General features: G+C 41.6%; 1 protein-coding gene across 5 annotated transcripts in view; it reads left to right on the top strand.

Moving 5' to 3' along the window:
- Window positions 1-23694, top strand: part of STN1 (STN1 subunit of CST complex) — a 46314-nt gene extending 22620 nt beyond the window's left edge. For 3 of the 5 annotated variants that reach the window (XM_043597445.1, XM_043597443.1, XM_043597441.1), the window contains 4 exons: window positions 1435-1609; window positions 7358-7480; window positions 10791-10863; window positions 22914-23694. In XM_043597445.1, coding sequence (XP_043453380.1) covers window positions 1435-1609; window positions 7358-7480; window positions 10791-10863; window positions 22914-23071 — 529 coding nt within the window. In that variant the 3' untranslated portion in view covers window positions 23072-23694. The remainder of the gene's footprint in view (window positions 1-1434; window positions 1610-7357; window positions 7481-10790; window positions 10864-22913) is intronic. The other 2 variants (XM_043597442.1, XM_043597444.1) reach the window with 2 other exon arrangements.
- The last annotated feature ends 881 nt before the right edge of the window (window positions 23695-24575 follow it).

The following is a 24575-nucleotide window of genomic DNA, read 5'->3' as shown; positions in this document are numbered from 1 at the left end:
CTTTGAGACGGAACATAGCATAGTAAAGGCCACACATGAAAAACCCACAGCTAACATCATGCTTATTGGTGGAAAATAGAGTTTCTCCTCTAACATCAGGAACAGGAACAAAGAAGTCCACTGTTGCCACATTTATTCAACATAGTATTAAAAGTTCTAGCCACAGCAGTCAAACAAGAAAAAAAAATAAAAGGCATCCAAATTGGTATGGTAAGGAAAAAGTTAAACTGTCACTATTTGCAGATGACATGATACTATACATAGAAAATTTTAAAGATTCCACCAAAACAAATTATTAGAACTGATAAATGAATTCAGTAAAGTTGCAGTATGCACAGTTAATACACAGAAATTGGTTGTATTTTTATACACTAATAACAAAGTAGCAGAAAGAAAAATTAAGAAAACAATTCCATTTTCAATTGCACCAAAAAGAATAAAATACCTAGGAATAAACTTAACCAAGGAGGTGAAAGACCTGTACTCTGGAAACTATAAAACTTTGATGAAAGAAATTGAAGCTGAAACAAATGAAAAGATATTCCATGCTCATGGATTGGAAGAATTAATATTGTTAATAATGTCTCTACTACCCAAAGCAATCTACAGATTCAACACATTCCCTATAAAAATGCTAACAGCATTTTTCAAAGAACACATAATCTTAGAATTTGTACTGAACCACAAAAGACCCCAAGTAGCCAAAGCAACATTGAGAAAAAAAGAGCAAAGCTTAAGGTAACACAATCCCAGATTCCAAGATACACTACAAAGCTATAGTAATCAAAAGAGTATGATACACAAAAATAGACACATAGATCAATGAAACAGAATAAAGAGGCCAGGAATAAATCCATGTTTCTATCCTCAATCTATAACAAAGGAGGCAAGAATATACAATGGGGAAGAGTTTAAAAATAAAAAAATTAAAAATAGACATACCATATGAGCCAGTAATTCCACTATTGGATATTTACCCAAAGAAAAGAAAAACACTAGTTAAAAAAGACATAAGCACTCCTATGTTTATGGCAGCATTATTTATAGTAGCCAAGATATGAAAGCAACCTAAGTGTCCTTCACAGGGGGGATGGACAAAATGGGTGAAGAAAAGTAGGAGATACAGGCTTTGGGTTATGGAAGAAGTCACGAGGATAAAAGATACAGCATAGGGAATATAGTCAGTGGTATTGTAATAGCATTATATGGGGACAGATGGTAGCCACACTTGTGAATGTAGCATAGTATAGACTTGCTCATTGCTATGTTGTACACCTTAAATTCATATAGCATCTTGGTCAGCTATACTTCAATCAACCACTGAAACAAACATCCGTATAACGTTGCATTTCCTCGCTGGGTTTCTATTTTATGCACACCAAAAAGAAACAAAGGTGATAGTTCTCTGCAAGGCTTTTAAAAACTTTCCCCTAGCAGCAATCCAGGTGCCCTGGACCTTGCCAATCTCACATGTTTGCTGAGTGAAAAAGCCAAAGAATTCCTCGTGGAGAACAAAGTACAAACCTTTTACCGGCAGGAATTGGAAACTGTGGAATCTCTGCTGTCCCTGGCCAGTCAGCCTGTGACTCACAGCTCCTGCTCTGAGCAGGTAAGTGCAGCATGCCCATGTGAGAATTCAAGTCCCCTGTCCAATGTCTGCAGCTGAAGGGTGTGGGGGAACATGACTGCGGCATTAAGACTCAGAGGGTAGGGGAGCACTTACCGTCGGGGTGGCTCATTCGGTTAAGCGTCCAACTCTTGATTTCAGGTCACGGCATGATCTCAAGGTTCATGGGTTTGAGCCCCAGGTTGGCTCTGCACTGACAACGTGGGGCCTGCTTGGGATTCTCTCTCCCACTCTCTCTCTGCCCCTCCCCTACTCACATGTACACATGTGCTCGCTCTCTCTCTCTCTCTCTTTCTTGCTCTTTCTCTCTCAAAATAAATAGTTAAAAAAAAAAAAGATTCACGGGGTAAATGCAGAGAACAGAGGTTATGGTTCTATTCAATTTTTTTTTTTTAATTTTTAAAAAATTTTTATTTATTTTTGAGAGAGAGACAATTTGAGTGGGTTAGGGACAGAGAGAGAGGGAGACACAGAAACAGAAGCAGGTTCCAGGCTCTGAGCTGTCAGCACAGAGCCCGACGCGGGGCTTGAACTCATGAGCTGTGATATCGTGACCTGAGCCGAAGTCAGACGCTCAACTGACTGACCCACCCAGGCGCCCCTATTCAGTGTTTCTGTTCTGGAACAGAACAGAACTTGAAATGAGAATATGCACCTGCCCTTTTACCCTCCTCACTTAATCTCACTTAAGTCAACTTAATCTTTAGGTAGGAAAAAACAAAAAGTCTAAGGTTCATAGTACTTAGATCTTTGTATTCACTGAGATGGATTTAATCTAAGCAGGAGCCAAATGAGGGGGAAATAAATGAGAAGAGGTAATTATCTTTCCAAGATTATTTATTGATCAGCAGGATGATTCTCGAACTGAACAAAGGTTTTTAATGACTTGTTCTCTCTTCATCGAAACAAGGTTAACCTGTCATGTTTTGAGAGTTTGAATAAAGACCCAAGTTGTATTCAGTCTAGTTTATAAGTAAAAATTTCTAGGAACACGCCAGAAATTTCCTACTCCTCCAGGAAAGAGCTGTCCCTTTTTTTCAGGTGAACTTAAGTTGTTTAGTGTTTACTTATTCACTTGGAATTGCTATTACTTGAAACTTTTGTTTTAGGCTCCCTTTCATTGCAATTCTTGGGTTTTTTATTGCTGTAACACAATTTATATTTACTTATTTTATTGATTCTACCAGGAAATGTCACCTTCTTGTCTTCCCTATTTGCTCTCATAGCCACCTACTTCCTTACTATGTTATCACCGTGTTTTCATATCTCAGGATCTCACTGGTATTTATTTGTGCACCTGCCTATTCCTCGGCCAGAATTTAAATTCTGTAAGTGTGGAGGTCTTGCCTCTCTTGTTCTTTGCTCTCTAGAACCATAGCCTAGAATAGGGCTGCCATAAAGTAAGTTCTTTTTTTTTTTATTTAATTTTTTTAAAGTTTATTTATTTTGAGAGAGAGAGCACGAGCAGGGTAGGGGCAGAGAGAGAGAGAGAGAGGAGAGAAAGAAACCCAAGCAGGCTCCACACTGTCAGCGCAGAGCCTGATGTGGGACTCAAACTCACAAACCATGAGACCTGAGCCAAAATCAAGAGTTGGATGCTTTACCCAGACTGAGCCACCCAGGTGTCCTATAAAGTAAGTTCTTAATAATCATGTGTTGGTTGAAGGAAAGAATAGTTTTTTAAAAATTCAAATGGTCCCTGGAGCGCCTGGTGTCTCAGTCAGTTGAGCATCTGACTCGTGATTTGGGCTCAGGTCATGATCCCAGGGTCATAGGATCAAGCCCCATGTTGGGCTCTGTGCTGAGTGTGGAGCCTGCTTAAGATTCTTTCTCGCTCTCCTTCTGCCCCTCTCTCCCCTGCTCAGGCTCGCTCACTCTCTCTCTCTCTCAAATAAATTTTTAAAAAAATTTAAATAGTCCCTGAAAGTATCTAGTTAAAAGTAAGTTTCCTTCCCATCCTCCCTCCTACCCCCTTTCTCCAGGGATAAGTATCATTACTAGTCTCATGAATATTCTTCCAGTGACAGTCTGTACATTTGTTAACTAGAAGTAGTTCTATCCCCTTTTTTTTACACAACTGGTGGCATGTTAAACACTAATCTGTACCTAGCTTTCCATGTCTAGCATGTCTTACAGATCCTTTCCTAGCCATATATATAGATTTGCCACTATAATAATCTTTTGTTACATGTACCATAATTCATTTAACCGTTCTCTCCATTTCTGGCATGGAAGTTTTCCGATCTTTTGCCATCCCAACAGGGCTGCCTTGAATAGCTCTGATAGGTAACATAAGTTATTCCTCGTGATTCTGGTGGAACAGGTAACAGGTCCTCATCTTGACCTCCGAGGCATGACCACTGCTTCTCAGTTTCGTTCGTGAACCTAATTATCTCTTCCTGGCACCAGGCTGTGTGCCCAGTGACCCACAATTTCATTCGCAGAGATGAGGTATTGTGTTTCAGGAAACAGCCAGGTGGAGAGGGTCGGGACTGGCCACTTTGTTCTGTGCCACTGTTGCTTCTAAGCAGTTGGGGCTGTCCAGCTGTCTGCAGACAGCAAGATTAACCTTCTTCCCATTTGGTCATTTAGAGGAGGCTCCCTGCCAAGTCAGCCTCCTAGCACTTTTGACCACTCTGTCGGCGTGTTCTGAAGGAAACTTTGAAGCCGAGCAAAGACCACATTCTTCCCATGAACCCACTCTTCTGCAGAGAGACTTGAGGATTCTCTGAGGGCTCCTCCATTCAAAACAACCGTGGGGAACTTTTGGCATGATATCTTTTTGAAAATGCTTAGAGCAGAAACTTGTGTCTGCCCAGTCATGTATGTTGAAAAAGAAATGAATGTGGCACTTTGTTTTGTCTTTGGAAACTATTTTTCCATCAATTATGAATTATTCCTTCACATGACTCTGGGGAGGTCAGTGTCATTAAATTGAATTCTGTTTAAGAGAGCCTGGGAGGCTAAGGATGCTTTACAGTGATGGTGAAATCCTAGATCCTTCAGCACTTTTCTCTTGTCATACAGATGAAAGCTTCACAAAAAAATCATTGTGATAGCATTATAGTTTAGAGGCAAGGGAAGAGTGGGTTTCAGTGTTTTCCCCCTTTCTTTTTTTCCATAGTGGCCCTTCATAGCAAATCTAGAAACATGATAAGCAGACCTTGCAAAACCATTGTTTCTTTGACAGCTGGATAAATGTGGTTTGTTTGGGAATGAGGACTCTATATATATTTCAGAGATCCACCCAGTTCCTGACCTGGGGCTAGGAGAAGCCTGCTAAGTCTCAGCACGGTCAACCAGTCACTGTTTTTGTCTCTGTGCAGTTTCGGTTTCCTGAATCAGATGAGCCCTGTCATTGCTCTTTGGAAAAAGACAAGAAAGACACAAATCCCAGGCCAGGCAAAGCTGCTGGCCAGAAGAGATGATTGGAGGCCTTACCCTTGAGACTGTGACTTTATAACCAGCAGGGAGATATGTCTTGAGGTCAGCCGAGGCAAATGTTTTTGGAAAGGAAGCTTCGCATATTGTTTATATTTACAGAGAGCCTTTTCTGTTGGGTCCTCCTCCTTCACAGCTGAAACTGTGCTTTTAATCTCACGGTGCTAGCACATGTCTTCCTGCTGCCTGAGCTTACTGAAATCTGGGAGGAGGAACCGAGCTTTCTGTGTGGGCTGGGGATAAACAGGAGTCCTTTTTAATGATGGCAGTAACCATGTAACAATCATTTTTAGTTTCCAGTTTATTTCTATCTTGATGAGAGACGTAATAAATTCGACCCTTAGGGTCCTTATATTAAATTGACTGAAGAAGATGAATTTCCTTAGAATTATGAAGATTGAGCAGTTGTAGAAGTTTTGTGGGAGAGTCTGTTTTGGGTTGACGGTGCTTCCCCTAAGTAAGGGCACTCAGCTTTGCCTGAAGCCCCCCTCCCCGCCCCCCACCGCCCCTGAATTAAAAGATGTATGGCTGAGAATTGCTAGGTAAGATGTTTATTCTAACAGATTGATTTTCTGCCCGTGGGAGTCATCACATAGTTGTTGGCCTTATTCTGCCTTCAGAGAATGGGTGCTGTTGTAACCTGGAATGTTTGTTAACTTTTTAGGCCCTAATATTCTAATGATCAGGTGCTCTAGCTTGTTGAATATTAATTAAGAATGTTAGACTGTCCTCTTCAGCCCAGGGGAGCATATCTGTGTACCATCACTAGGATCCTTTAGATTAAAACAGTGCCTCTTTAGAAGGCCTCTTCTAGAAAGAGAGTGTTTCTTTAGGGATGCAGTTATGAATGCTCGAGGCCGTTGGGGGTTTCTTTCCTTTCCAGTCACTTGGAGGAAATGTCATCAGCAAATCACAAGCATGTTCTCTCTTTAGCATCTGTGGGAACTGCCCCAGATAGCCTTCACGAGCATTCTTCTTAAGAGGTAGGACTTTGCCTTTAAACACTTTTGTAGAAGCTTTGCCTTGTGTCTTTGGTGGTCTCATCTTTTAAATATCTTGACAAATTTCTGTCACGTTAAAAATGGATCTGTACCTTGAAGAACAATTGTTCACCACTTAACTTTGTTTTAGGAATGGACTGAAGATCCCCAGTGGAATAATAAAAGGGATACAGCCTCTATAATGGGGTATTTATTTCCCATTCATTACACAGATATCTTATTAGTTATCTGTTGTGTGCCAGGGAGGAGGTGGCCAAGTTGAAATAAAGTCCCTGACTCGGTAAGCTTGCAGTCTAGTTAGGCATGGTGGGACACAGTTGAAGGCCTAGCTTCCTTGGAAATAAGACATAGGATGAACCTGGTAATTTGTCTGGGTAAACCCGTATCTTAGAGAAGAGGAGAAATGTTGAAATTGAGGAGATAGAAAACTGACAACAGCCGAGGTTCCTTCCATGTGGTCTAGAACCCCCTCTGCCTCAGCCCCATGGACCCACCTTTGACAGACAGGTCTCCACATAGCTATTTGCCTCTCTTTAAAATTAAGTTGGAGGGGCACCTGGGTGGCTTGGTTGAGCACCCAATTTTGGCTCAGGTCATGATCTCAGGATTCCTGAGTTCAGGCCTCACATCGAGCTCGCTGCTGTCAGCACAGAGCCTGCTTTGGATCCTCTGTCTCTCTCTGCCCCTGCCCTGCTTGCACTCTCTCAAAAATAAAATAAAAATTAAAAAAAATAAACATTAAATAGACTACTTAATACTTTTTATATCCTGGAATCCCCAACTTATTTCAATATGTGTAAAATTCCCTGAAGTCCTTAGGAAGAGATTGCATATAGCCATAATTTTAATGAAAAAACTGACCTAATATGTATATAATGCTTTGGATCTGAATTAAAAAAAAATAAAATCAAAGATTATCTTTTTGTTTAGGAAACAGTTCTATCAAAACCCACATGGGAATAGAAGTAATTTTAAATGTTCAAGACATATAAACCACATACTTAAATTTAAGTATTATCTTTTTGATTTTCCATTTCATATTGTAGAATTAAATTAAAAAAAAAAACAACAAACCCACAACCAAAGTATGGAACAGTTATCAAGCATGATCCTGCCTGAGCAAACTTCCCAGGCCTCCTTAAATGTCACCATCCTGCTAGGCCACATACCTGGATCTTTTTGACTCAGCAGATTAAAAGCCTGTTGGGTGCATTCATAAACCAGCTGGTCCAGGGAGTTACTCTTAGATGCTGTAAGATGGGACTTACCTCTTTTCTTCTTCCTACAGGTGGATGTTAAGAATGAAACCTCTTCCAAGGCAATTCATAGTATATTTAAGAATGCTATACAGCTGCTGCAGGAAAAAGGATTTGTTTTCCAGAAAGATGATGGTTTTGATAACCTATACTATGTAAGAGACCTGCAACTTTATTTTTTTCCTTCCTACCTTCAATCACAACTGTATTCATTCCTTAAGAATACCTAGAATTCCTATTTACTGTTTTTAAAAATCATTAAGGAGGTATGTAAAATGAGGAGCAAAGGTCAGCCTCATCTAAGGTGCCATTTGTCCTTGTAGACACTTGTCTGTGCATTTACACATGTACATCTATAGATGCTTCTGTGCCTTTTTTTGTGATTATCCTGTGGATCAGACTTCTCAGCATTAACACTGTTTGGGCCAGATGGTTCTTTGCTGTAGGTGGCTTTCCTTTGCACTGTAGGATGTTTGACAGCATCCTGGCCTTCATTCCCTAGAGAGCAGTAGCAGCCCACTCCCCCCACCAGGTATGACAACTTAAAACATCACAGGACATTGCCAGGGGTCCCCTGGAACAGTTGAGAACCACTGCTCTAAATAATGCCTGGCAGGGAGCCTGGGTGGCTCACTCTGTTAAGCATCTGACTCTTGGTTTCAGCTCAAGTCATGATCTCACAGTTTCATGAGTTCAAGCCCCACATCAAGCTCTGCGCTGGCAGCATGGAGCCTGCTGGGGATTCTCTCTCCTTCTCTCTCTGCTCCTTCACCACTTGTACTGTCTCTCTCAAAATAAATAAATAAAAACTTTAAATAAATAAATAAGTATTTCCTGGCAAGTTTTGGGGGTACCAAAATAGCACGCCACAGGCATCTTTCCATGTTAGTACTTCTAAATCTTCCTCAATCTTTTTGACCTTGCGTGGTATTCCATATTCTGGGTACTTGCCATACACTTTTAGCCACTTCTTTCTGATGGACATTTATGTTGTTTCTAACTTTTGCTCTCACAGATAGTGTTGCTATTGCTATTTTTGCATAACTCTCTTTGTGAATTCATGTAAGCATTTTGGTAAGATTCGCTCTTAAAGAGGAATTGCTGGAGCAAAGGGCAAGTACCTTAAGCATTTGGTCAACACAGTCTGATTGGCCTGCTAGAAGGCTCTACTAATTGACATTCCCACCAGGGGTACAAGCGCTTGCTTGCCTCATAACCTCCAGAGTTAAAGGTTCACCCCTCACTGCCTACCTTTAATAATTGAAGGAGCCAAGCTTTCAGTAAACACAGGCTTTCTCATGACTGTTGCTCGTAGTGTAGATGTGGCTTCAGTCATGAGCAATTCTAGAGGCAGTTCAAAATTGTGAGGACTCCTAGAAGTCTCTGTATTTACAGACGTGATTCTTGAGGGGAAGCTTTCCTTAATAGGACATTTTCATGATGTTGATTTACTCTAGTTATTTCCCCACTTAAGAGAGCTTTTTTTTTTTAATTAAGATACGTTTTATTTAAAAAAAATTTTTTTTAAGTTTATTCATTTATTTCCAGAGGGAGAGAGAGAGAGAATGCAAGCAAGGGGGAAGGGCAGAGAGAGGGAGAGAGAGAATCCCAAGCAGGTTTGCACTGTCAACGCAGAGCCCGTTGAAGGGCTCGATCTCACAAACTGTGAGATTATAACCTGAGCCGAAATCAAGAGTCGGACGCTTAACCGACTGAGCCACCCAGGCGCCCCAATTAAGATATATTTAAATACTATTTGAGCAACTTTAAAAAAAATTTTTTTAAAGTAATTTCTACCATCCAGGGTAGGGCTTGAACTCACAACCCTGAGATCAAGAGTCGTATGCTCTATCAACTGAGCCAGACAGGTGCCCCTGAGTAACCTTTGAAAAGGGTATTCTGATCTTTGTAAGGTGGGTGCAGACCACCTCCTCCTGGCATGGAAAGGCCTAGTAGGGTTGGAGAATCCCATGCTAGGCAGCTCACCTCAACATGCCTCCCCCCACATCCCATCCCCTCCTCCCCCTCCCCCTGGAGGCTCCAGAGTTGGCCTTCTGTGTCTGCAGAAAGCAGCTACATGACTACAGGCAGCAGGCCAGGACTGAGGTGTGGCAGGGCTAGGGCACTTCCTCCTGTGAATCAGGGTGAACTGGAATGGGGTGATCAAGCAATAATGACTCTTTTCCTCAGCAGAACCATCCGCCTTCTCTGACTTCACTCCTCCCCTTCCACCTCCTTGCCTGTCCTAGAGGTTTCTGTTTTCCTGAGGGCCTTGCCTCAGGGAAATAGTTATCACTGTGATGTAGATATTTCTGTTTGTTTGGTAGTTTCCTGCTTTCAACAGCTCTCACCCCCATTACCTTATTTGCTCTTCACAATAACCTTGTGAGTCAAGAGAAGGCAGGCGTTGTCAGTATCCCCATTCATTCTAAAATCTGGTCGTTCTAAAATCTGATCATTTTGTAAGTCTAGTTCGACAATTCCTCATACATGTATGTATTTGCATGATTTTTTTGTTTATTCCTTTCTTCCTCTTTTCCTTCCTTCCTCTTTCTCTCTTTTTTTCTTTTTGGTTTTTAGATTTACTATGGAAGGAAGATGAAACCCATTTGGTTACTGCTTCCCTCTTACTTGAGCTGGTTGAGAAAGGAGCTTCGTTATTTTTGCCTTTAAGAAAAAGTGTTTCAAGGGATGGGCTAGATTTACTCTCTTGCTAGCCTTTCCTTACGGTTTTAATTTCATTTGTTTTCCTTTGTGGTTGGGAGTAAGAAGAAAATTAATGAGACAGGAGACTTGTGTCATTCCCAGAGGAAGGAGTCCGGGTTGGAGATCAGACTTTGATCACTTGTGTCTCTCTTTCAATATAAAAACAAGTGAGAAACATCAAGAATGTGTTACAAGTATTTGGGAAGAAAATTGCTCCTTAAAAGTGTAGAATTTCAGGGGCGCCTGGGTGGCTCAGTCGGTTGAGTGTCTGACTTCGGCTCAGGTCATGATCTCACTGTTTGTGGGTTTGAGCCCTACGTCGGGCTCTGTGCTGACAGCTCAGGGCCTGGAGCCAGCTTTGGATTCTGTGTCTCCCTCTCTCTCTGCCCCTCCCCCACTCATCCTCCCTCTCCCCACCTCCCCACCCCCCCCCCGCCCCGTGTCTCTCTCTCTCAAAAATAAACATTAAAAAAAAGTGTAGAATTTCAGGTTTTCTTGACATCATGGCCCCAGTAAACTACCTTCCAAGGGAGTATGCCTCTGCACCAACTACAGAGCCTTGAGCTGCTTAGGGACAGAGCTGGTTTCATAATAGGCCAAGTGTCAAAAACCACATTGTTGGTTTTTGGTATAGGGATGGGATTATTTTGTGATTATTAGGAAATTTTTAGAAACTATCCTAAAAACTAATCTGGGAATTGAGATGACACAACCGCTTTATTGCTTAAGAATGCTTTCTCTCCTGTTTTTCCTGTTTAGGTAACCAGAGAGGACAAAGAACTGCACAGAAAAATACACCATATCATTCAAGAAGACTGTCAGAAACCAAATCGTAAGTGGGGTAATATACATGTATGTGGTTCCCTGATGCCCTGGAGGGGGTTGTTCCCTCCCAGAGAGCATCTGGGATAGAGAGTCAGGAAACCTGGGGCTTTCCCCAGTAGTGACTTCAAAGTATGACTGGTCAAGACACCTGCCTTCTCTGAGCCTCAGTCTCTTCTTTTATAAAGTGAGTGTTAGACTCGCACAGTTGTTCTGACCTTTTCTGCTCATAAGACTCAACCATAGAGTTTTTTATTGTCATTTTTATTTTTATTATTATATTTAAAAGATTCCATTTATACTTTCTTTTTCAAGTTTCTTTCTTTATTTTGAGAGAGAGACGGGGAGCATGGACACAAGTGGGAGAGGGGCAGAGAGAGAGGGAGGGAGAGAATCCCAAGCAGGCTCTGCTCTGTCAGCACAGAGCCCAACTCGGGGCTCCATCCCACGAACTTCAAGGTGATGACCTGAGCCAAAATCAAGAGTTGGATGCTTAACCGGCTGAGCCACCCAGGCGCCCCAACCATGGAACTTTTTAAAATATACAGTGCTTGGGTCCCAGCTCTGGGATTCTGATTCATTAGGGGGTGGGACAGGAGCTGGACAGATGAGCATCTCAGGTGACTCCAGTACAGTGAGGTAAGCCACTGGGCTAGGAGTTTCTGACCTTCTATGTCTTATTCTCTCTAATTTGTCTTATTTCTTATCCTACCTTGTATTCGGAGTGAGACCGTTTCCTCTCTTCTAACACAAAGACTTTCAGTTTTAGGAGCATGGTTCTAGACATTATAGTTTATGAACACTAATTCAGTCATCTTGGAACCTGATAATTTGCAGAAGAAAATGGCTTAGAATAAAGTTGGTTTTAGTGGAGTTAGGTCAACCCCTAGTGGTTAGAAACTCAAACTGTAGATAGTCTGACAACAGATACTACCACTTTCACACTAGTTAGAGAAGAAAGCACTAGTCCTATCTTTAAATCCTGTGTAAACTGATCAGACTTCAAGATGACTTTTCAAAGTCTGTCTTTTGCAAACATGCACTAATAACAAATATTGGCATCTGTGAACAAATGAGGCTGGCAGAGAAGGGGGAAAGACTTGTTAATGACCGCAGGTCTCCTCAGCCTGCCCTCTTTCTGTCCAGAGAAACCCACCCCCAGCCCTTACAGCCCCTAAATCCCCAGGGCCTGGCTCTACTCCAGGCTGAGTCAGCGGGTGGAGCTGGACCAGGTCTCCAGTCCTGGTGTTTGTGGTATGCAGCCCTAGTTAGCCTTTAAGAACCTATGATGTCAGATCCCAGAATGGTGTGACAACAGATCTTAAAATAAACTGGAAGCAGTCTGTTATTTCAATGCAAGGTTTCTGGCTGATGTTTACATCATTCAGAGCAACAAGGACGAGTATCCTTGAGTTGGGGGAAAACCTGTCTGTCCACACTTTAGGGAGCTTTGAAGAGCAGTGAAATGTGGAGTTCCTCAACCATGAAGAGATGAGAGGCCCCTCCCCAGATAACCTTCCTGCACTGATCCTCATCCTAGGCTACCTGGCCAGATTCCTGTTTTGGTCTGCACTAGGAACAGGATGGATTGAAATAATCCCCGTGCCTGGTGAAGCAAATGACAGGAATTCACACTTCATTTCTTAGGAGAACCAAACTGCCTAGTGACCTGAGACTCTGTAAAAGTCGCAGGTTTTACGTTCGCTTCTCACCCACAGACCAGCTACTGCCTTGGTGAGTGTGTGCGTCAAGGTGGAAATCCTGTGACACTCGGTCTGTGTATGGGAGCCTTGAAGCTATAAGCCAGTCCCCAGAACTAGGAAAGTCCCAGGAGCTGAACTCCTGGGAGTTACTCCCAGGAGTAACTGAGAATGCCAGCAAAAATACTTCGTGGGGACTATCTTGCAGCCTGCTATGATCACCCCTTTACATAGAAAATATATATAGATTCTGAATAATAATGTATGGACATGGTAAAAAGTCAAACAGTGCAAAGTACACACAGGAAAGTCAGACTCCTTCCAAACGCTGAGCCCCAAGATTTACGTTCCCAAGTCCAAATGCAGTGGTTGTTACTAGTTTCAGGCATATTGTTCTAGAGATGTTGCAAACACTGACGGACATATTTATACAGTTTCTTTAAAAAAAAACAAAAACAACACTAGTTAAAAGTTAGCATATGATGCTGCGTGTTCTGCACCCTGTATCTTAAATCTAACCTTGGCTTCTAGAGTTCATTCAGTAACAGCACATTTAACAGTGCCTCAGTCTTTTAAATAGTTGCACGGTATCCCATTATACATATAGATAGATCTTCAAACACTTAATCATTCCTACTGGGCCTTTAGTGTTTCTTACCTTTTGTACAAACTACAGCATTTGTTCCTTATCACGATGGTTGGTAGGATATAAAATCTTTAGTCGTTTATGAGTATTTCAGTAATGGATAAACTTACAATAAGAAAGGGGCTATAAACATGAAGCCTGTTTTTGGTCCCTAAAGCACTGATACTGGGCTTGTCTAAAGACAGGCAGCATGGCAGAGTTGTGAAAAGCTGGGCTCTGGAGCTTGCCCAGAGTTTGAATCCCAGCTCTACCACTTTGTAGCTGTGTAACCTTGGGTAAATCTGTGCCTCAGTTTCCTTTTTTTTTTTTTTTAATTAAATACGGTTGAGCTACAACACTAATATTATATTAGTTTCAGGTATACGACCTAGTGATTTGACATTTATATACATTACGAAATGATCACCATGATGTCTGGTTACCATCTGACACCATATGAAGTTATTAAAATGTTATTGACTGTAGTCCTAACTTACTCTATATTTTATAACTGTAAGTTTGTACCTCTTAACCCCCTTCACCTATTTCATCCATCCCCTCACTCGCCTCCACTCTGGCAATCACCAGTCGTTCTCCATATTTACGAGTCCGTTTCTGTTTGGTTTTGTTTGTTCCTTTGTTTTGGTTTTTAGATTCCACATGTAAGTGAAACCATATGGTATTTGTCTTTCTCTATTTGACTTACTTCACTTAGCATAATACCCCCTAAGTCTATTCATGTTGTTGCAAATGGCAAGATCTCATTCTTTTTTATAGCTGAGTCATGTTCCATTGTATATATACACCACGTCTTCCTTATCCATTCATCCATCAGTGGACACTTAGGTTGCTTCCATATCTTGGCTATTGTAAATAATGCTGCAGGGGTGCCTGGGTGGCTCAGGTGGTTGTGTCCGAATTCAACTCAGGTCATGTTCTCATGGTTTGTGAGTTCAAGCCGTGCATTGGACTCTGTGCTGACAGCTCAGAGCCTGGAGCCTACTTCAGATTCTGTGTCTCCCTCTGCCTCTGCCTTCCCTGGCTCGTGCTGTGTTTCTCTCTCTCTCAACAATAAATAAACATTTTAAAAAATTAATGAAATAAAAAAAATAATGCTGGAATGAATATGGTGCTGCATATATCGTATTTTCATTTTCCTCGGATAAATACCCAGAAATGGAATTGCTGGATCATATGGTATTTCTGTGTTTAATATTTTGACCCCCATACTGTTTTCCACAGTGGTTGCACCAATTTACATTCCCACAAACAGTACATGAGGGTTCCCTTTTCTCCACATCCTCGCCAGTACTTGTTATTTCTTGGCTTTTTGATTCTGGCCATTCTAACGATAGCTCATTGTGGGTTTGATTTGCCTTTCCTGATGATTAGTGACTTGAGCATCTTTTCCTGGTCTTTTGGCCATCCGTGTGTCTTCTTTGTAAAAATGTATATTCAGGTCTTCTTTTTAAATCATATTATTTACTTTCTGATGTTGAGTTGTATGAATTCTTTAAGTATTTTTAATGTTAACCGCTTATAGATATATCATTTGGAAATGATATATATATCACTGATGATATATATGTATATCAGTGACATATTTCCCATTCAGCAGGTTGCCTTTTTGTTTTTTGATGGTCCCCTCTCTGTGCAAAGGCTTCTTAAAAGTTCAGTGTAGTCCCAACTGTTTATTTTTGCTTTTGTTTCCCTTGCTTGAGGAGACACATCCAAAAAAAATATTGCTAAGGCTGATATCCAAAAGTTTACAGCCTGTGTTTTCTTTTAGAAGTTTTATGGTTTCAGGGCTTACATTTGGGTCTTTAATCCATTATGAGTTTATTTTTGTGTGTAGTGTAAGAAAGTAGCCCGGTTTCATTCTTTTGCATGTAGCTGTCCAGTTTTCCCAGCACCATTTGTTGAAGAGACGGTCTTTTCCCCACTGTATATATATTCTTGCCTTTTTTATCATAGATTAAAAGGTACTGTCTACAAATGGGCTTATCTCTGGGCAGTCTCTTCTGTTCCATTAATATGTATCTGGTTTCGTACTACTACCATACTGTTTTGATTACTACAGCCTTGTAGTATAGTTTGAAATCTGAGGGCATGATCCCTCCAGCTTTGTTCTTTCTCAAGATTGCTTTGGCTATTTTGGGGGTCTTTTGTGGTTCTGTATAGATTTTAGTATTACTTGTTCTAGTTCTTTAAAAAACGCTATTGATATTTTGATAAGGATTGCATTGAATCTGTATTTTGCTTTGGATAGTATAGACATTTTAGCAATATTAATTCTTCAAATCCATGAGCATAGAATATCTTTCCATCTATTTGTGTTATCTTCAGTTTGTTTCATCAGTGTCTTATAGTTTTTAGAGTACAGATCTTTCACACTCTTTGGTTAAGTTTATTCTTAGGTATTTAATTCTTTTTGATGCAGTTATAAATGGGATTGTTTTCTTGATTTCTCTGATAGTTCATTTTCAGTGTGTAGAAATGCATCCAATTTCTGTGTATTAATTTTGTGTCTTACAACTTTAGTGAATTCATTTATTAGTTCTAATGGTTTTGGGGTGAGTCTTTAGGGTTTTCTATATATAGTATCATGTCATCTGCAAATCATGACAGTTTTATTTCTTTCTTGCCATTTTCGATGTCTTTTATGTCATTTTCTTTTCTGATTACTGTGGCTTGGACTTCCAGTGCTATGTTGACAAAACTTTGCCTCACTTTCTTTCTATGCAAAATAGGGATAATAGTATCCTCATGATGGGTTGTTTTGAAGATTAAGTAAATTACTGTTTTATGAAACTGTTAGGAAGATGGTGGAATAGGAAGCACCAGCAATCTATCTCTTCATTTAGACAACAATTGCACCTGTCTAATGTAACTGTTTTGGAACTCTGGAGTCTATTGAAGGCTTACAACTTCCAGGAGAAGGCTTGGAGAATAAATTGGGGATAACATCAGTCAATTTTCAGCTCTTAGTCAGTACCATTTCCCCCAGCCATATGGCAGGCACCTGTGTACATGGTCTTGGAATAGCTTGCGCAGAGTTTGCAGGAGCCTAGGTGGGCAAAAAGGAACAGGTCCTCCAAATATCAGGGATATGTGCTGTTTGCTGATTGTTGCTTCTGATCACAGAGTTGCAGACAAATGTAATTTGTTGCATTGTTGCACTTCCTCTTCCTCCCGTTGTCGCAAGCCCTTCCCCCAAAAGCTGAAGTGACTTCCGAAGGACTTAAAGGGCTGGTGCCTTCCCCTCCCCCTCTTCACTTTTCTTTTTTCCCCTTTTGGGAGCCAGAAAAGAAAGACTAGGGCATTAAAAAGCAACTGCATATATGGGAAAAATCAGAAAGTGATTATACATGCCCAGGGAAAGATACAGGCTCAGAAAAAGACCTGAGACGACCTTAAGTTTATACCTGAGGCTGATTCTTGGCATAGAGCCAGCCTATAATTTTAAAAAATAACAAAAAACGGGGGTGCCTGGCTGGCTCAGTCAGAGGAGAGTGTGACTCTTGATCCCAGGGTTGAGTGTTTGCACCCCACATTGGGTGTAGAGATTATTTAAAAATAAAATCTTTTGGGGCACCTGGGTGGCTCAGTCGGTTAAGCGGCCGACTTCGGCTCAGGTCATGATCTCACAGTCCATGAGTTTGAGCCCCGCGTCGGGCTCTGTGCTGACAGCTCAGAGCTGGGAGCCTGTTTCAGATTCTGTGTCTCCCTCTCTCTGCCCCTCCCCTGTTCATGCTCTGTCTCTCTCTGTCTCAAAAATAAATAAACATTAAAAAAAATTTTTTTAAATAAAATCTTTTAAAAGCTTAAAATTAAAAATAAATAAATAGCAAGACCCAGCAAATCCTAGGAGAAGGGGGAGAATCTGCCCTCCAGAGTTACCACATTATTGAATTCAGATGTCCAGTTTTCAACTAAAAATCACAAGGCATACACAAAAAAATAGGAAAATATAGCCCATTCAAAACAAAAAAATAATCAACAGAAACTGTCCCTGAAAAAGCCATGGTGGCAGATATGCTAGACAAAAATTTAAAACAACTGGCCTATGGGGCGCCTGGGTGGCGCAGTCGGTTAAGCGTCCGACTTCAGCCAGGTCACGATCTCGCGGTCCGTGAGTTCGAGCCCCGCGTCGGGCTCTGGGCTGATGGCTCGGAGCCTGGAGCATGTTTCCGATGCTGTGTCTCCCTCTCTCTCTGCCCCTCCCCCGTTCATGCTCTGTTTCTCTCTGTCCCAAAAATAAATAAAAAACGTTGAAAAAAAAATTTAAAAAAAAAATAAATAAATAAAATAAAACAACTGGCCTAAAGATGTTCAAGGAACTAAAGAGAGAGATGGAGAAGGTCGAGAAAATGGTTGATAAACAAGATGGAAATCTAAGTAAGGAAATAGAAAACCTAGGAAGAAACCAGAAAGAAATTCTGGAGCTGGAAAGTACAATAACTGAAATGAAGACTTCACTATAGAGATTCAAAAGCAGAAAAAAGAGTCAACAAACTTGGAGTTAAAGAAAAGAGAGCAGAGCTTGAGAGACTTTCGGGACACCATCGAGTAGGCCAACATGTATTGTGGGAGCCCCAGAAGGAGAAGAGAGAGAATATTTGAAGAAATAGTGGCTGAAAACATCCTTAATTTGATGAAAGACATACATACAAACATCCAAGAAGCTCAGTGAACTCCCAAGTAAGATGAACTCAGAGAGACCCACACCAAAACATATCATAATCAAACTTTTGAAAGGCAAAGACAAATAGAGAATCTTGAAAGCAGCAAGAGAGAAGCAGCTTGTCACAGGGGCTCATCAGTAATATTTGCAGATTTCTAATCAGAAACTTTGGAGGCCAGAAGGTAGTGGGTTGATACATTCAAAGTTCTAAGTGGAAAGTAAAAAAAAAAAAGGTCAGTCAAGCAAAACTGTCTTTCAAAAGTGAGGGAGAAATTAAGACATTCTAAGATAAACAAAAGTCTTTGTTACCACTAGACCTGCTCTGCAAGAAATGCTCAAGGGCATCTGACAGGGTGAAATGAAAGGACACTAGACAGTAACTAAAAGCCATATGGAGAAGTACCTCAATAAAGGTAAATACGTGGGCAGTTATAAAAGCTAGTATTGTTGTAACAGTGGTTTATAACTTCACTTTTTTATTTCTGTATGATTTAAGAGGCTAATACATTGTTTTTTTTTTTTAATTTTTTTTTTAACGTTTTATTTATTTTTGAGACAGAGAGAGACAGAGCATGAACGGGGGAGGGGCAGAGAGAGAGGGAGACACAGAATTGGAAGCAGGCTCCAGGCTCAGCCATCAGCCCAGAGCCCGACTCGGGGCTCGAACTCACAGACCGCGAGATCGTGACCTGAGCCGAAGTCGGCCGCCCAACTGACTGAGCCACCCAGGTGCCCCAACTAATACATTGTTAAAAACAATGATTAGTCTACTTACCTTCTTGTAACTTTGGTTTTTAATTCCTCATTTTGTTTTCTATACAATTTAAGAGACTAATGAATTTAGAAGAATACTTAGTTTATGTTTTTGGGCACATAGTACATAGAGATGTGATTTTGTGACAAAAACTGAAACAAAGGCAGGGATAGAGCTGCAAAGGAGCAGAATTTTTCTGTGTTGAAGTTAAATTGGAATAAATTCAAATTAGGATGCAAAATGTAATCCCCATGGTAACCATGAAGAAAATAGCTATAGAATATGGACAAAAGGAAATGAGAAAGGAATTTAAACTTTTTGTTCAAAAAAATCACCTCGGGACGCCTGGGTGGCTCAGTTGGTTAAGCATCCAACTTTTGGCTTAGGCTCAAGTCATGATCTCGCGGTTCATGAGTTCAAGCCCCACATTGAACTCTGCGCTGATGGTACAGAGCCTGCTTGGGATTCCGACTCTCCCCCTCTCTCTATCCCTATCCTGCTCATGCTCTCTCTCTCTCCAAATAAATAAATAAACATTAAAAATTTTTAAAAATCAGCTAAATACAAAAGAATTCAGTAATGCAGGAAATGAAGGACAAAAAGCTATAAGGCATTTAGAAAACAAATAGCAAAATGACAAAAGTAAGTCCTCCCCCCACCCACCAGCAGGACAGTAGTTTAAACCTAAATGGATTTAACTTTCCACTCAAAAGACAGATTGGCAGAATGGATTTAAAAACAAAACCATGATCCAACTGTATGCTGTCTATAAGAGACTCACTTTAGATCCAAAAACACAAATGGATTGAAAAGGGTGCGGGGCACCTGGGTGGCTCAGTCGGTTAAGCATCCGACTTTGGCTCAGGTTATGATCTCACAGTTTGGGGGTTTGAGTCCTGTATCAGGCTCTGTGCTAACAACTCAGAGCCTGGAGCCTGCTTTGGATTCCGTGTCTCCCTCTCTTTCTCTCTCTCCCCCTCCCCTACTCATGCTTTGTCTGTCTCTGTCTTTCAAAAATAAATGTTGAAAAAAAAATGAAAGGCTGGAAAAAGATATCCTATGCAAATAAAAGTAACCAACAGAGAGCAGGGATGGCTGTACTAACATCAAAACCAAAAAGTTTACAAGAGGCAAAGAAGGACATTATATATTATTAAAAGGTTCAGTACAGCAAGAAGATACAGCAATTATAAACATTTATGTATCTAATGACAGGCCATCAAAATATATTGAGCAAAGTTGATTAAATTGAAAGGAGAAATAAACAGTTCTACAATAATAGTTGGAGACTTCGGTACCCTCCTCTTAATAATGGATAGAACAAGCAGACAGGATAAGTAAGGATAAAGAGGACCTAAACACCAGAAGAAATCAAATATATCCAATAGACATACACAAAGCACCCTATCCAACAATAGAGTAGACATTCTTCTCAAGTGTACATGGGACATTTTCCACAATAGACCATATGTTAGGCCACTAGTTAAGTCTCAGTAGATTTTAAAAAGATACCATACAAAGTATCTTCTCTGAGCACAGTGTGATGGATGAACTTAGAAGCCAATGACAAAACTGGAAAATTTAACAAATTTGTGGAAACTAAACAGCACTCTTAACTAGTAGATCAAAGAAGAAATCACAAGGGAAATTAGAAAATTGCTAGTGATGAATGAAAATGAAAACACACCAAATTTAGGAGATGCATTGCTAAGGGGAACCTTATAGCTACAAACACTTAAAAAACAAGAGGGATCTCAAATCAAAACCCACCTTCCAACTAAGGAACTAGAAAAAGAACAGACTAAACTGAAAGCTAGCAGAAGAAAGGAAATAATGATAATTAGAGCAAAGATAAATAGAGAAATAGTGAAACCAAAAGTTGGTTGTTTAAAAAGAACAACAAAATTACCAAACCTTTAGCTGGAGGGACTAAGAAGAAAGAGAAAAGACTCAAATTGGTAAAATCAGAAAATGAAAATGACATTAGTATTGGTTCTACAGAAATAAAAAGGATTGTAAGAGAGTACCGTGAATAGTTGCACGCTAACAAACTGGATAACCAGCTGAAATGGACAGGTTCCTGGAAACAAAACCTACCAAGACTAAATCACACAGAAATAGGAAATTGGAGTGGACCTATGACTAGTAAGGAGATTGAATCAGTAACTAAAAGTCTACCAACAAAGTAAAGGTCTGGACCTGATGGCTTTACTGGTGAATTCTGCCAGACACTTAAAGAAAAACTAATACCAGTCCTTCTCCCCATGTGACTTGAAGGTCACTTTGTGAGCAGCCTTCCCAGACAACACCCAGACAGCAGCATGGCCCTTCTAAAGAAATAGTTTAAGGCCTTCAGGGGAGTCAACATCACTGCTTATGGCCCCACGTGTCTCTATAAGTCCTCTTGAGCCCTGAGCTTGGGCATCCAGGCCCTGCAAAGATAGATTAAAATCCAAGAAGTGGTGAAGTTCCTAGTGCTTCCTCTCTGCTGTGTACAGGCCCACTTTCCACCCTCCATCATCACCCTTCTCAGGAAGAGCTGAAGCATCAGGTTTAGAGCAGGGACTAGGTTATGTGCATCTTCATAGGTCATGGAGATGATGACTGAGTCCTAGTAATTCCTGTGTAGGAAGCACCTGCCACAGGTCTCCTTTCATTCCCACAACCACTGAGGAAGTAGGTGATTTTTCTTCCCATCTTACAGGTGAGGAGACAGACCCAGAATAATGAACCACTCTGCCCCAGACAGTCAGGACTTGAGTTCGGGTCTGCTGGACCCCGGAGTCAGCTCTCCATCTACCACTTGCTCTTCCTTGCTTAGCACTACACACATAGTAGATGTTCCAGAAATCTTTAGCAAATGAATGTTGAAGAAACAGCCTGGAAAGCAGTGAAAGGTGGCAAATTTTTCAACAGTAACCCCAACTGGGAGAAGTAATGAGTTGACAGAGCCACTAGAGGTCAGAATTTAGCAAGTCTTTGTTAGCTCAGGGGCACCGCTTGTGAAATTCTTGTAGAGCTACAAAGGACCTCAGAGGTTCCCTCACCCCCTTCTTAGTTCCCCTCCCTGTTGGTGAGAAAAGGGGTTCAGATGCTATGAGTTGCCCAAGGCCATAGAGGTGTGCCAACTCCCAAACCATGCCTTTGCCCAACACTATGATACCTCTTTAATCACCTTCCTGTAGCCTAAAGCATTTTGTTCTCTGAAAACAACATTCAGTGACCATATGGAGCAGCTTGTGTGCCAGATGCTGGGGACACAATAGTGAGAGGCCAAGCCTGGCCCTGCACGGGGCATTAAGTGAATCTGGGGAAAGTTTGTTTTTGATAATGGGGTTTGACTTTGACTCAGAATTACAAATGCATTTTACATCATGACCTAGTACACTATACACACACACACACACACACACACACACACACACAAACACAAAGCTATAATATGTGTGTATATATACATATAATATACATATTATATATTTAGTATAAAGTTTCACAAAATAATACGTATGCTATAATGCAGTACATTTTATAATTTCCTATACCCGTCTCTCTCAATCACAACCCATTAAGTTGATTTCGGGATCCTCTAATGGTCACAACTTCACCGTGCATTCCACTACTCTAAATCATTGGTTTCAAATAGGAAAGAGGCTCCTAACCCTGAACTTTTTTCCTGGTGTACAAAATGGTCTTGGATTTTTTGGGTGTGGAGGGTGAGGGATTACTAGAACACAACCATCATAGACAGGACTGCTTGGAAGCCTAGGCAAAGAAGAAAGAGAACAGACCATGGTGTTCTTCTCCATGGTGTAGCATCAGTCAGGATGAGTATTGCTTACCTGTGATCTCCAGCAGGCAGGGAAAGAATACAGAGGCTGCTGTAAGCCAGCTCTCCTGTCAGTCTCAAGAGGGCTCCCACCTGGGAAGCTGGGGGGGGGGGGGGGTCGGCAAAAAATTGCACTAGAGAAAAAAGATGAGCAAACACTAAAAATCCATTAGGTTCTGGATAACAAGTGATTGATTAGGAATCGTTGAAGGTTGAAGGCCTGAGCTGAGCAATGGGTCCACGTCACCGTCGTGAAGTTAGGGGCCTAAGAACAGGGTTTTTGTTTTGTTTTTGCTGATAATCTAAACCAGTACATCTCCAACCCTAATGTGCGTGCGGATCTTGTTAAAATGCAGGTTCTGACTCAGGATCCGTGGAAAAGGACTTCAACTCAGAGGGGGAGGACGGAGGAGCGGGAGGAGGGTCTGACAGGTGTGCCAAGCTTAGCCAACTGCCTTTTTCCTGCAGACATAGAGAAGGGCTGCCACTTCCAGCACATCTTGGCCTGTGCTCGCCTGAGCGTCAGCCCGCGCCTGAGCGAAGCTGTGCTGCAGCAAGTGCTGGAGCTCCTGGAGGACCAGAGTGACATCATCAGCACCATGGAGCACTACTACACAGCGTTCTGAGGAGCCGCCGGCAGATTGCGTGGGCGGAGCCGGGCCAAGGAAGAGGAAGACCGGGCGGCAATCACTCCCAGGCTCTGATTTTAAACATCACACAGAGGCTGATAGGTCTGGTGGCAGTTACCTCCTAAGAAACTATGAAATATAGTCATTTAAGGAATGCAATTGGGCATAAATTCTGTAGGCTGCCCTCTCGCTGCTGTATCCTTGGGATAAAGTCACTTCTGTCTCCGCCGTGACATAGAGAGAAACCTGTCCTGTCGACCTCCTGACTGGACTGGGCGTTGCTCTTGGAGCAGAAGGGGAGGAAACAGTGTTGGCAGCTGAATCGGGGTACATGTGGTTTGAGGCCCTATCAGGGTAAAGGAATGTCACGTGGTAAAGTGAACTGAAGAGCATATAGCCAGAGCACACAGATCTAAAACCTTTTCGAACTTCAGACCATCAGCTACATTCTTGTAGGCCTCTCCCAGTGGTTAAGAACCTAATGTAGGGGACTTATTCTTGGATGAGTATCACTCACCTATGATTGCCAAGGGTCAAGTACCAGTGGTGTGTCCTGAGCCCTCGGATGAATGGTGTTTACAGACCCACCCAGAGACGGGAATAAATGGATCTAAGGCATGGCTCTGTGTTGCTCCTTTTCCTTACTTTCCTTCTGAATCAAAAGATGTCTCAGTACATTTCCTTAACGCTTTGAGGACATACGTGACTAAATACATTGTCCTTTAACACCCTGAAGTCCTTAGAAGCTCTCAGCCAAATGCCTGGCTGGTAGATGTTACTCTCAAGGTTACTGTTGAACGCACAGGGCGTCCCGACACCATCCAGACGAACACTCTGTTTGTGCCCAGACAGGTGGTGGAATCTGAGGTATGTAGCAGGCTTGTTCTAACAGCTAAATGACAAATCGACAAACGCAGCCAGCAAAAAAAAAAAATGAAGTGTCAGGAAAGATTTGGAGTTAATTACAGTCGTTTCAAAGAGGCACATCTGCCTTCGTCTGCTGCCTTTGCTCTTGACGTAACAAGCTCTTAGTGGCTCTGCTGCAGAGCCCGCAGGCCTCCAGAGTCGTTCTGCTCTATGTGGAAATGCAGTGGTTTTAATACTCACAAGTTGGCTGCAGTTTCACATGTCAGGCTGAGGGCTAGGACCAACAGATTGCTTCCTGTTGTGGACTTTCTGACTTGACCCAAACATCTGCCATATTTCTAACAGCCGTTTACCCAGATGGCTGCCCTGTGTCCTCTGTGCATTCGGAAGCTTCCCATAGAACGGGGTCTGCCTGGAATAACATCCCAGCGGTTCTTCCTGATAGCAGCGGATGTTCCGTATTGAATACATCTCAGATTATCAGGGCTGCCCAGGAAGGAGTCTGAACCAGCAGCGCATTTCCAGGATTTATCCCAAGGAGATGATCACACAGGTGTGAAAGGATGAACACACAAGATTCCCATTGCTGTGTAATTCAGAGTTCTACAACTGGGAAAAATACCCGTAGGAAAAA

This window comes from Prionailurus bengalensis, chromosome D2 (assembly GCF_016509475.1).
Source record: "Prionailurus bengalensis isolate Pbe53 chromosome D2, Fcat_Pben_1.1_paternal_pri, whole genome shotgun sequence".
In the NCBI taxonomy this organism is placed as follows: Eukaryota; Metazoa; Chordata; class Mammalia; order Carnivora; family Felidae; genus Prionailurus; species Prionailurus bengalensis.
Note: the sequence above shows the minus strand (reverse complement) of the source record. Positions and strands in the feature narration are given on the sequence as shown.